The 13,840-nt window shown below is 34.0% G+C and overlaps 1 protein-coding gene across 4 annotated transcripts; it reads left to right on the forward strand.

Moving 5' to 3' along the window:
• Nucleotides 1–3,497: 3,497 nt before the first annotated feature.
• LOC115443125 (alpha-(1,3)-fucosyltransferase C) lies at nucleotides 3,498–13,249 on the forward strand. 4 transcript variants are annotated; one of them, XM_030168432.2, is made up of 3 exons: nucleotides 3,498–3,740; nucleotides 10,019–11,102; nucleotides 11,873–13,249. In XM_030168432.2, exons 1-3 carry the CDS (start codon nucleotides 3,704–3,706, stop codon nucleotides 12,135–12,137), a joined length of 1,386 nt encoding a protein of 461 aa, XP_030024292.1. In that variant the 5' UTR covers nucleotides 3,498–3,703; the 3' UTR covers nucleotides 12,138–13,249. The 4 variants fall into 4 exon arrangements, with proteins under 4 accessions (XP_030024292.1, XP_030024532.1, XP_030024451.1 ...); XM_030168672.2 differs by lacking the exon at nucleotides 3,498–3,740 and adding an exon at nucleotides 5,097–5,314; XM_030168591.2 differs by lacking the exon at nucleotides 3,498–3,740 and adding an exon at nucleotides 5,342–5,722.
• Nucleotides 13,250–13,840: the final 591 nt, after the last annotated feature.

Raw genomic sequence — 13,840 nt, forward strand, 5'->3', positions numbered from 1 at the left:
TTGTCCTTTTTTACTCAATTGAGAGTAAATTAGCCTTTCTAATGATCATAACAGTTCCGCAAATTAAAGAGAAATCTTTATGAAAATTATTGAACTGCATAATAGTCTCCAAAACTTTAAATGACTTTAGATCAAAAATATTACTGATGTTTTTTTTCTTCTTACAACCTAATTTAAAAACTGCTTTCATTCATGGCAATTTAGCCGTCTATACTTAGTCTGGCCATAAATACTGTTACACTTAATTATAAAAAAATATTACATTTGAATTTCGAATCTGTCATTTTTATACGATTGTTCATTGTGTTTTCTCATTTTGGCGCCAATACATTGTAAAATATTTTGCGATATTAAAATGGTGTGGGGTGATAAAGAGAACCGAATCGCTGTGATAGCATTACACAAAGTAGGTATGGAGCCAAATGCAATTTTTAAAACTCTCCATACACTTGGTATTAGTAAAATGTTTGTGTACCGGGCTATTAATAGGTACAATGAGACCTCCTCTGTTTGTGACAGAAAAGATCTGGCCGTCCACGTAGTGTTCGTACGAAAAAGGTGGTCAAAGCAGTAAGGGAAAGAATTCGAAGAAATCCTGTCCGAAAGCAAAAGATTTTATCTCGGGAAATGAAGATAGCACCTAGAACCATGTCGCGTATTTTAAAAGATGACTTAGGACTTGCAGCCTATAAGAGACGCACTGGCCATTTCTTAACTGATAATTTAAAGAAGAATAGGGTGGTAAAATCGAAACAACTACTGAAGCGGTACGCAAAGGGAGGTCACAGAAAAATTTTGTTTACGGATGAGAAAATTTTTACAATTGAGCAACATTTTAACAAACAAAATGACCGTATTTATGCTCAAAGCTCTAAGGAAGCTTCCCAATTAGTCGACAGAGTGCAACGTGGACATTATCCGACTTCAGTGATGGTTTGGTGGGGTGTTAGCTATGAAGGAGTGACTGAGCCATATTTTTGTGAAAAGGTATCAAAACATCGGCACAAGTGTATCAAGATACCATTCTTGAGAAGGTAGTTAAGCCCCTTAACATCACCATGTTCAATAACCAAGTATGGTCCTTCCAGCAAGACTCGGCGCCGGGTCATAAAGCTCGGTCCACGCAGTCTTGGTTGGAATCGAACGTTTCGGACTTCATCAGAGCTGAAGACTGGCCGTCGTCTAGTCCCGATCTTAATCCGCTGGATTATGATTTGTGGTCAGTTTTAGAGAGTACAGCTTGCTCTAAACGCCATGATAATTTGGAGTCCCTAAAACAATCTATACGATTGGCAGTGAAGAATTTTCCCATGGAAAGAGTGCGTGCTTCTATTGATAACTGGCCTCATCGTTTAAAGGACTGTATTGCAGCCAATGGAGACCACTTCGAATAAGCTTTTATATTTTTAATTGTTTTATATTTATGTATTAAACTGACACACTGTAAAAGTAATAAATGTTATTTGCAGTTAACAATTTTCTTTTTTCTTTATTACAATATTTATGGCAAGACTAGGTATATTTAGTTAAAGTAGTAGAAGGGTAACATGCCTAAAATGTATTTGATTCGACGAAGATCGAAATTTGTTCCTCTTCCTCAAAAAATATAGGTATCTAAATGATTTTTATTAGCCTGCACTACATTAGCTACTTTACAGTTTATTATAATAAAAGAAATATTCGAAATATGGAAAAAAAAAATTCAATAGTTTCGAATAAGCTCCTAGTTTAGTAGTAGTTTTTAAATTTGATGTTGTATTTGTACCAACTAATTGCGCTTCCGCCTACGCCTACCACGCCTTGATTAAAAAAGGCGTGAGTGCGATATTAGCCTCGAGACGTGTATGTATTGACAAGTTTGAATAAACAGGCTAAAAAAATATTTTTCCTTACGATACAATTTGGATTTAAACTAACGAACATTCATCTCGGCATTCTGTTTCAACTCTAACTAGGCTATCGCCGCTTACAGTTATTAGTATGTTTTATGCGTTTTATATTAATTACAAACTTACTAATGATTACTTACATTTTTTGATTTGATATTTTCCTAATTAACTTCTTTATTACTAAGGTGTAAACACTGTGGTAATATTACACTTATGATAATTTCTTCACAATGTATTAAAAAAAATTACTATCGCCTTGAATTAATACAGGCTTATAAAGACTAACGTCATCGGCCACAGCTGGAGGCTTGTGTATGCCGTGTTTTAGAAACTCTTTATTGTTAAAACACAGTATTTTTTATATTTATTATGTATTTTAGCTGGAGGCTTGTGTATGCCGTGTTTTAGAAACTCTTTATTTTTAAAACACAGTATTTTTTTGGATTTATTATGTATTTTACTGATGGATTGTCTCTCATATGTGAGAGTCCACCTGGATAGGTACTACCGTAATGTCTATTTCTACCGCCGAGCAGCAGCGTGTAGTCACTGTTGTGTTCCGGTTTGAAGGACATTGTAGCCAGTGAAACACTGGACATAATAAAATTTAACATCTCATGTCTCAGGATGGCGAGCGCAGTGGAATACCTAACAGTACTTTGTAATTCAAGCTGTTGGATGGTGTTTCTACTATTTATGGGTGGTCATATCGCTTATCATCAGGCGAACAGCAGGCAAGTCTTGTCATTCAAAGCAATAAAATAAAATCCGCTTTCTTTTTTTAATTTGGCTGATTTGGTTGACAAGCAGAATTTAGGGCAAGGCAAAGTCACCCTTTTGAACTTTTTTTTTTTTTTCGCGGGTTTACTTAATTTCTTATTACTACCGCTTAGCCTTCGTGGAAGGCGACTGAGCGGTTACGTTGGGGTCACCGTACCTTACGATCCGGCGTTGGCCCGCCCGGATTTGATGACCCTTTCGCACCTGATGGTATGTGGAGTGTTTAGGGTCCTAAGTATTGATGCACGCGTAAAGTGTATGCACTAATAATGTAAAAAAAAAATTCCCTATAATACGTTGTCAACTCAAAGAGGTGAGTGGAATATAATTAAAATAACAAAATTGAAAAACATAAAAATACAGATAAAGCAACCAACTGTAAACTACATAAAAATGTTTTAATAAATAATTTACTATTATAACGTCTAAGTGAACATTAAATTTGCACTACCTACAGTTAAATTGTGATCCGGTATTACCCCAATGCACCCTGCATTGGGGTAATACCGGATCACAGGGAAATCTCGTTGTTTTTAGATTAAGTACGGCTAAATCTGACAAAATTTCCTAATATGGACAATACAGCTTAAAGTGCTATTTTGTATTTTTTACACTATTTCAATTTTTTGCCACTGTAGCTTATTATTATACTTAATTAACTACAATAATTGATTAAAGACTTGCCTAACAACAAATTTTGTTACATAGGTATATAAATTATGATAAAGATATAATTTATATCAAATCAGAAATACAGACGATAAAAATGGTATCAGAGCACAGAATTGTTTGAAAAGAATACCGTCGCGACTGTGCGGCGTCGGACTGTCATTTACTTCTTGGCGAAATGGAAATGTTACTTTCATTGCTTTAGTACTTAGTTATTGTATTATTCGTGTTATTTTGTTAAATTAGATACGTCTGTGTATTTTAGTGGGGCTTACAGTGTTTTCTGTGATGTAATGTTATATCTAAAGTATAAAGTGGATTATGATTAAAATTATAATAATCAAGTGAGTAAAATTGGCATAAGAATGCTTGCTGCATTAAAATCACCTCTATGGTTCGTAGGTGAGTCAAAGAATTGCAATAATAATTATCATTTATGTTTCCGCGAATTTTAGACGTCGATTTTTTTTTTATTTTGACGCGGTTTTTGTGTATTTAAATTTTCCTGATGTTTAGAAGGCCTCAGCATTCACGGTTGCGGGACGGACTGATGTATCGGTCGTCCAAAAATTCAAAGTTAAAATATCTACCTCCATTTTATACAATACAAGGCAGTCAGAAACCTCTGAAGAAAATTAAAATATAAAATGCCAGAATAAAATTTGAAAACTTGTTTTATTTCAAGAAGGCAACTATGATAGAAGTCTAGTTTTTGTACTGTAATATTGTTTTTTCTACCAACCACTTAATTTGCTATACAGACAACCGGCAATGGTTTGGGTTAATAGCCGCTGGATTGCTTTTTTAATGCTGTTGTGAAGTGTAACTACTAACAATGTAAATGTAGTTTATGAAAGATCTGCCTAACTTTGTGTATTATTTGTTTTATCTATACAATAGATAAGGTGTACGGGCGTTGTTTTAGATATTCGATATCTAACACCTATCGATAAATAGCTCTGTTGGTTTAGTTACTAGTGGTACCGCACAAAGGTAGGAAACCATGAGTGTGTGTTCCATCGCAATTATAGCAGTTGGTACCTAACGTTAGTTAAAATTTGCCGTTTTTTTATCTTATTTAGGGAACTTCGTATTTTTATGATAATGTCGCTCCGTTGGCCCAATCTGCCGTTTGGAATTAATTAAGTATCTGGCTACCTCAGCAGACATCTGTTACAATAGTTTTCTGTTTGTTAATCGGGACTCGAAGGGTTTCACAGATTTAAAAAAAAAATCGACGCTAAAATGCAATCATACCCTAAGCGACAACTATACCGAAAAAGACTTGTATAAATATTTTGAATTGCCATTTCTTTCTGCGTCATTTGATCTAGGTTTTGTAGGTCTAGGATAATTTTAATATTATTAGACTAAGTAAGTATATCTTTATAAAACAAAAAGTTGAATTTTTATAAATTTTCATATTAAAATCGAAACTTTAAAGCACTTTACTCAAAAATTTACTGATTGTCGTTTAGATATGATTGCATTTCAACGTCTACATTTCTGTCTTCATAAAATTGCAGTATTGAGTGAATGATTTTGCGTCACGTACAAAATTAATGCCGCATTCATTTGAATGTTTTATTGTGACTTAGTCACATGTCTACGCAAAATGTGTTGTCAACCGACTGACGCTCGTTTGCCATTGGACTTAGAGCATGGTTTCGAATGCATCGTTAATTTACACGGTCCACAAATTCATTACCATCTGACGTCACGTACAATTTATAAACTTTACGTCATAAAAACATGGCCACGATTTCGACCTAAACAGACTGCATTTAATCGAATAAAAAACTAGATATACTCTCGAATGATATAAAACGCGTTTTACTCGATCGGTTAATGATTCCCACAAACAGTTTCGTAACAGTGTTAGCGTGAATACTTGCAGTGCGTGTTGTTCCGTATTGCGAGACGCTCGTAATTTTTTTCTCTCGTCAGTGTACTTGGACTAGTTTTTTCTCAGTGAGGTGAGTCATCCCAGTAAAGTCCATATTCCGGTGACCTTGCCCGCCGGCTCAGTCGCGGAGCGTGCGCTAAGCCCACTACCCGCCCGGCCCCCGCGCTCCCTACTTTAAACGCGGATACATATCGAACATTAACGCGACACAACACAATAAACACAGCATACACGGAACACCATCGTGCTGTAAGAAACAACACAAAAATCCAAATATAAACAACAGAAGCGACATTTTAAAGGCACGTTCCATAACCCAAGGAAAATATCCGATAAAATGATTGTACGAAACTCCAGTGCGCATGTGCATGCCAACCCGGCTGAATTGTGATGTTCGTGTTGATTAACAGTTACGTGCTGGTGTCGTGGTTCTCGTTTTAGTCGGTTAATAAATGATGTGAGTTCAACATAACAACAGGTGTGTATATTTGATATAAGGATGAAAGTTGCGTAACAGGCTTATGTTTTTAGGTTATGTTGTTTCTTTATTGTATTTGTTTGATTATTTGTTCGTTTGTATAATACCAAAATGACATGAACTAAAATCTAATAGAAATTAAATGAATAAACATGTGTTAGGATATTATATTTCGTGTTCGAAAAATGAAAAAGCTTTTGGATGTCCATATTACTATTTACAAAGGGGCATGATAATATTATCTAGTTTAATTTAAAAAAAAATTAAATTAGGGCAAGGTAGACTCAGTTTCCCCTAGCTTTTGCATTTCTAGGTGACAGAAGGAGAAAAATAATTTACTTTGCATTTTGTTTGATCCAAGTATGATGCAAGACAAGGTGTATTAATATTAAAAACTTATTATCGAAATTAGACCGTTATTCATTAAAATGATTTCAGTTATGTACCTATTCGAATCTAATTTTGTTTTATTATGTCAACTACAATTCATTTGACATTAACAATAAAACTCGAATAATGAACATTTTTTATTTAATTTTGTAAATATAATACGTTTTCCTTAATTACTTAGTAATAATTACTATTATGAAAAATAAAAAATAGTTTATTAGATTATGTGAACGCATACAATGCTAAAAGGATTTCGATTGAATTTGGCACATTGACCTTGGACATAGAATTTGTCCTGGATTAGTACTTATACAGGGTGTCCCAAATATAGTGTCAAGCGGAGGTTCAAAGCTAGAGCATCCCTTGGGGTATCCGAATCATCCCCATGTATTTGGTTGTGTGACTATCGCGCGAGTCACATTTAAACACGTTCGTATCGTGTTTTATGCTACATTCTATGGGAGCTGAACTGCCTAAATACCAACAAAGGTTTAGATTACTAATTGTATCTATAAATTCGTGTACGGAGTTAGATCTGTTATTGTAATAGCTGGTATGTCGTTTAAACTGATGATAGTAAATTTTAAGATTTATGAGGAATTACAAGAACAAAGGATATTTTTCGAACCTTTATAGATAGATTGGATCATGTTAGGATTAAGTAATCATGGGTGCCGACCTTTATTTAAATGTATTATGTAAGTACGTCCTAGTAATATTATAGGTACAAACTTAACAATGATTGTGACTAACTGTAACTATAACTGTAAATGTATTATAGATACATAATTTCCTTGTAGAATTCATTTTTCTTTATCCTTGAATGCAAATTTGCAAAATACATATGATCATTTAGTCACATAACCTGATACAGGTTTACTGGAAATTCCTTCTTCGACTGCTTGCCACGGTGGCGTAGTTATATTACAGTACGACTGTAGGGATGTCTCCGGTTCGATCTGTCGTGTAGTGATATTAGGTTTTCTAGTTCATATCAGTCTGGAGTCTAGAATTTGTGCCCGATATGGCATACACACGACGGTGGGTACATCAGTTGGGACTATGCATACTTCTTGGGATTAAAAGGCGTGAGTATGTGTGCATCGGTTTACAATATATGTAAGGGTATGACAAAATACTTTTTCCTTGACTTAGTTGGCACCTACTTATATCTTGTTAAATGACGCGCGCGCAAAGCCGCCAACTGAAGTTATTGAATAAACTTCTGCAAACGTAACATTTTATTATTTCCTAAACGGCAGCTACTTCACATAATCACGTGAATTTTACCCCACCATGAACTTATTTTAATTCTTTTTTCCTGTTGACATTTGAGTTTTTTTTTTTTAATATTTGTGAGTAACGTATTAGTATTGTACGAAGCGTATTGTTTTACATGCGTTGTGGGCGGGATGTGTATATCTTTGTTCTATTGTATTTTATCAGTAGTATTGAGTGGGTATTTCTAATGTGCGGAGTGCTGGATGTTTGAATTTGTGTTTTTATAGTGTCATTATTTCAGTATTGTTACATTTTCTTCATGTTACAGTCAGGTAAAATTCTATTTATACATAATATGTTGTGTTGAATTATATTTTATTTTACTGGTAACTATGGAGTAAAATTTTATAGAACGTATACAACATGACACTAATGGAATCCATTTGGTGTGCATGTCACATATTTTTCTAAAAAAATATTTCACGTAGATTCGTTCTACGATACGAGAAATATGTACAGACATTATGTTTACTTGCCAATTGAGGTCATAAATGTAATTGTTAGCTGTTCGTAACATTTCATAAACGTGTAGTTAATTAATTGTTTTAAGTTGTATTGTAACTTTCTTTCCGAAGTACTTTTTATGTAAGTACTAGTTTTTGTCTGCGACTCCACCGCGTGAAAAGATTTTGCGGGATATAAAGCGGCCTATAGCACTGAAGAGCTGCTTATAAAATAAATCAATATCGTTTTAGTAGTTGCTGAGATTAGCGCGTTCAAACAAACAAACTCTTCAGCACTACATCTTAGAATGGATTAGGTCTTACCTACTTTTATAATTTGTTTAGGTCTTCCCAAAATTTCGATTGCTATTTTTAATAAGGAAAATCAAAATACCTAAAGCTGCTTTTGATGCAGTATAAAAGCTGATTGTCCATACAGTAAGTATTTATGTTTAGTGTGCTCTGCCTACCCCTTAAAAGGAAATAACGCGTGATGGTGTACAGTATATGCATTAAAATCGCATATATCACTTTTCTACATTAACGGATTTCATGTCATTCAAAAGCCGCTTCTATTGATTTATGAACAAGGTTGGTGTTGTCGTGTATTAATACTTAAATAGGTTTGGCGAAAAATGTTTACGTGTTAATATTTTAATTGGAGGTCACGTAAAGAAAATGTTTATAATTTGTAATTACTATACAGCCATTTTGACATTGTGTTACTAAATGAAACCAAACACTCATCTTCTTGAAAATAACACCTCACAATATGTTACTCGAATTATACATGAGAAATAAAAAGTGTAAGTTTCGAACAAAATGAAGACTTATCAATAAAAGTAATTTTACTTTTACACCTCGGAATGTCACTGTTACATTAAAAGATTTCGTCGGGGCAAAAACATAACACTTTCAGTCAGAAATACACTCCTGCGCACGTTATATTTATTCTGTCATAACGTGCGCAGGAGTAACTTAATTTTAAACTTAGATATCGGTGAAAATATTTGATAATCATAGATGACTTTAGACACAATGTTAGCAGAGGCAAAAGCGAGTATGTGGTTTCATTAATAACGAAGTGTCGAAATGACCTTTTATAATAAATCTTATTTTAAATCAGAACTTATCTTCAGCGCATAAACCACTGAACTGATTTGCATGGATTTGACCATACAGATAGACCATGTCCTAGATTAATATAGATCATTTATTGAGAAAACTAAATATAAAAAATATTCCCCACGGATGCAAATTACAGAAATAAAAAATACCCATATATAACCAACCGTCCAACCATATATAATAGTATATTGAAAATCTTAAAATAAAATTATTTTGCAGATTTTATATTTTAAGTTTCTACCGACGTTTAGAAGACTGCTGACTTCATGGCTCGGGGCGGATTGAGGTGTTGGTCATCCCAAAAGTCGGAAAAAATATAATATACTTAATAACTGTGATTAAATCCGCAAAATAGTTTTATTTTAATGTCTAACATTCGCGTAACATAAAAAATCATTATTTTAAACGTTTTAATAGTTAATCTGACATTTAATATTTTGACAATCTTTCGCATTTATCGTATTAGTAAGTACTTAATAATAAGAAGTAGTAGGAAATAAAATATTACGTTACAACTGTTGAAATGTAATCAAGGCCAATTGATATCGATTGAGTTGCCCATACTGTCTGGCTCAAAGTGCTAATTACCAAGTACCTATATTACTACATTATTATTGTCTCGATAAGTAATCAGTAAACAGGGTCTAAAATACTTTGAAAAACTTTCATAAAAAATTCATGTGCCTAATGCTAAGCACCACATTCTGCCCATAAACAATAATATTAATCAATATAGAATTATAATACATTGCATGGTGCTGGACTGTGCTAGTCAACTTACATATTACGTTAAGTCTCAATGTTCAATAATTACACTGGCTGTTATATCCTCCACTATTAAGTCCTTCGAACCGAAAATAATAGCGATTCCGCACTGCTGTTTGGTGATAAAAATGACATTGACCCATATAGATCGTTGCTGACATTCTATCTGTTCCTTATCATCAGGTCCATAGAGGTCTTTTTGGCGAGCCACTATAAAAAAAGACACGGAATGCTTTTCGATAATAGCAGACATTGGTTTTAATTGTTATAATATTTCTATCTGTTTCAGGTACTCAAGATTACGGTGCGTCTGAAATCAAACGGCCAAATGCTCTCGGGATACGAACTGCAACCAACGTGCCTGAATATGAGGCGACCGACATGCCACCGTGCATCTCGGGCTTCTTCAAAAGCATCTTAAGGCAGATGCTCTCTGTCAAATTCTTCTTTCTAGTCAGCAGTATAAGCTTCCTGTTATCTGTTGTGTGGATACAATTTACCAACAGACCAGAGCAATACTCCGTCTCCGAGAGCCTGGTCCAAGAAGCACTCGAAAATGGCGCGCGAGACTTCCGCTATTCAGATGTTTATAGAAAGACCAGCAAACTTCCTAAAAACCTCAAGTATATGCTACTGTGGACAAGAGAAGACTTCGCGCCGTTCTATTTTTTCGAGAATGGCCAGAGGGCTTTCCTTAGGAACAATTGTTCGGTGATAAACTGCTACGTGACTGGCGATAGAAAGTTCTTCGACGGTGATCTCACCAAATTTGACGCCATCGCTTTCAACGGGCGTAATATGAAACCATGGGATTTGCCGAACAACCGAACGATGGCACAAAAATACATATATTTTAACATGGAATCAGCAGACAACTACCCCGTGTGTAACAAGCGTTTTGATAATTTTTTCAATTGGACAGCCACGTATAAACTCGATTCTGACATACCGTTCGCGTATTTGCAAATTAGAAATAATTTCGGCGAGATTGTAGGGCCTAAGATCAATATGAACTGGCTAGAAGACTTACCGGAGATCGATGAGGAGTATTCTTACAGGTTGTTAAATAAATCTAAGGCAGCTGCGTGGTTTGTTTCCAATTGTAACAGTAGAAGTGGCAGGAAGGAGTTTGTTGAAAAATTGCAGAAAGCTTTGGAGGTGTATGGATATACCGTCGACATTTACGGCAATTGTGGACCTTTAAAATGTCCAAGGAACAAAAAAGTTGATTGTTTTACTTTGTTAGAGAGGGATTATTATTTTTATATGTCATTGGAGAATTCATTTGCCGAGGATTATGTCACGGAGAAACTTCTCACGGCGCTTCAGCACGATGTTGTGCCCATTGTCTTTGGTGAAGCGAATTATTCAAGGTAAGTTCCATAATATTATCATTCTTATTGTTATAAAACTTGACTTTCTCATGAGACTTGTAGTCTTCATGAATGTGCTGTCACATCCTATCTGAGAACCTTATTCATAGGGTTAAATGTTGGTAATGTTAAATTAATTTCATAGATCAAGGGAACATACGACGCAAAGTTTTTATAATATAGATCAATTTGCTCACTGAAAGTAATAAGTTGTTACACAGTCGTATTCATGGCTGATACGTCTGCACTTGGCAAGTTTCTAAATAAATTAGATTATAATTCGTGTTAAAATGCCGATTTGCTATCGACAGGATGCAAGTGAATTGCTGTTAGTTTTTATCGTATGTGTACGTTATATATACATTGTAATGTGTTTGTATCCTTGATACCGAAATGGTAGGAACAAATGTTTTAACCAGTTTTTGTTGTGGCCTTTTCGGAACGAATGTAATTTGATATGTATTCTATAAAACTCTGGATAGGTTCCACAGATTTGTATTTTCCTGTCACCAGGCAGAGGGCACAGACTCTTCCGCCCGAACGTCATTATAACTGTAAATTCTGGACATATAGGACTCAACTTGGAGTCCAGTCCAGATTAAATATCGGCCAGCAAGAAATGCTGAATCTTATAACTGATACGTGAATCATCTTCGTCTATCAAATTGAAATGTTTATTTGAAGTATATTATGTAAAAGACATGCAGATATAAGTTCTGTAATATGGTTAATAAAGCCATTAACGCGTAATATTAATATTATTGTTGCAGATTCTTGCCTCCAGGTTCCTTCATTGACGGCACCAAATACAATAGTTCAGATCTCGCTGGCATCATGGTAACATTGATGAACAATCCCAAGCTGTACTGGGACTTCTTCAGATGGAAAAATGTCTATATATACCATGATCCTTCCGAGACAGATAATGTTTGTGCAGTCTGTGCAGCATTGAACAACAAACACATGATGAGTTCCAACAGCACGTACCCTAAATTCAGGCAATGGTGGAATCCCTACTTTAAATCACGGTGCTAGCAGGACTGACATGAATCTTAGGGATCCTGTATGTATAAAAGCTGCTTCGGTTTTTGGATGTTAATGATTACTAGATAGTTGTTAAAACTGTATAAATAATTTAATTCTTTTAAATATTAATTCTGTATTTATTTTGGAGACTGAGATACAAGTAGGATAAATAGATATGTTACGTATTATTTAATTATTATATATCATAAGTTTTAACTTATTGCCAATTGTTCTTTGTTCTGAAGCAGACTCTGGGATAGTGGCAGTCTTAATCCAAATATTAAAAACTTGAATTACTTCCATAAACAATAACGATTAAATAAACCAAATATAAGTATAGTAAAATACATTTTAAACATAAAGTTATTAGATATTTGACTTTCTAAACGAGTGGGATGAAAAAATATTCTGTAGGTAATTTCCAACAGTAAACCTTTTAGTTGATCATGACAGTTTCAAACTGGCATTAGTCTAATTTGTGATTTTAGTATGATTAACGTTACATTGTTCGTGTTAAATGTGTATTTATTGTACGATGGCCAAATATTTATTAATAAATTCAAGGTTACTTGAGCTGATGTCAGTTCGAAATCGTGATCAGCTAAGAGGAAATATTAGTTACAATATTCATTAAAAAATAGGGCAGTTACCTACTTTTTTAAAATACATTTATCAAAATATTATGTCATTAAAAATTTAAGTGAAAAAGAACTTTCAAATCCACGCTATAAATTTTTTGTTATAGAGCTTTCAAATTAGAAAAATTGGTCGAAGGGGTAGCTGTCAAATAATAGTTACTTGTGTCATTGAGCGTCATCGGCCACAACACTACGGCATTAGACAGAGATAGCGCGATAACCCCATCACTTTTGCACACAAGAATATTTCAAGTACGAATAACTTTTGTTTTTCAACCAATTTTGAGCAAATTTCACAGAAGAATTTACTTTTGATAATTATCCTATTTTTACAATAACGTACAAATCAAATGTAGGAAACTACTCTATGGAAATAAGTGATCATTGTTTTATACTTTCTGCCTTCATCAAATGCCTTAAAAATAAAAGGAAATTACTTAAATGTTGATTATAAATAAAGTTGCTAAAAGGGTTTTTAGTCTAGAGTTTAAATGTTTGGCTATTTTCTTGCCTTGAATGTTTTCATATTATTTACTTCACAAGTATATTGTAACTAAGTAATATAGAGCCCTACTAATGGATGCAAAGTAATTTCGCTCTGAGAGATGAGATACCAATGAGACGATATCAAATTAGTCAGCACACTACGGTCGTCATTAATAAATCAATGAATCACAAATCTTAAGTCATAGCTTATGGCGAATTTTGACAGTTGATTTTTATTTATTCAACACGCTGATTTAGTTGAGAAGAGGCTCTTAAATGACAACTTTTACTTCACTAAAGAAGTTCAATACATTAAATGTGTACTTGAGATCGTACTCAAAGGCGAGGTTGATTTATTAACATGGCCCTTAATACTCAGTCTTACTTATAAGCAGTCTTGACTAATCTGTTCTTAAACTTTTAATCAGTGCTTAACATTTTCTTACTCAAAAACTTGGACTATAAAAATAAAAACGGTTAATAATTACCAAGCAACACATAGCGAACTTTATAACAGAGCAAATTATAATTATCGAAATTAATTTCTGATAAAAAATACAGTACGCTTTTACAATAATGTTTAACCTC

The sequence above is a fragment of the Manduca sexta genome, chromosome 7, assembly GCF_014839805.1.
Source record: "Manduca sexta isolate Smith_Timp_Sample1 chromosome 7, JHU_Msex_v1.0, whole genome shotgun sequence".
NCBI lineage: Eukaryota > Metazoa > Arthropoda > Insecta > Lepidoptera > Sphingidae > Manduca > Manduca sexta.

Coding starts and splice junctions, on each gene's coding strand:
- LOC115443125 (XM_030168432.2), top strand. CDS start 3,704: ATGCTTGCTGCATTAAAATCACCTCTATGGTTCGTAG. Junction 3,741..10,018: donor ATCACCTCTATGGTTCGTAG/GTGAGTCAAAGA, acceptor TATCTGTTTCAG/GTACTCAAGATTACGGTGCG. Junction 11,103..11,872: donor GGTGAAGCGAATTATTCAAG/GTAAGTTCCATA, acceptor TTATTGTTGCAG/ATTCTTGCCTCCAGGTTCCT.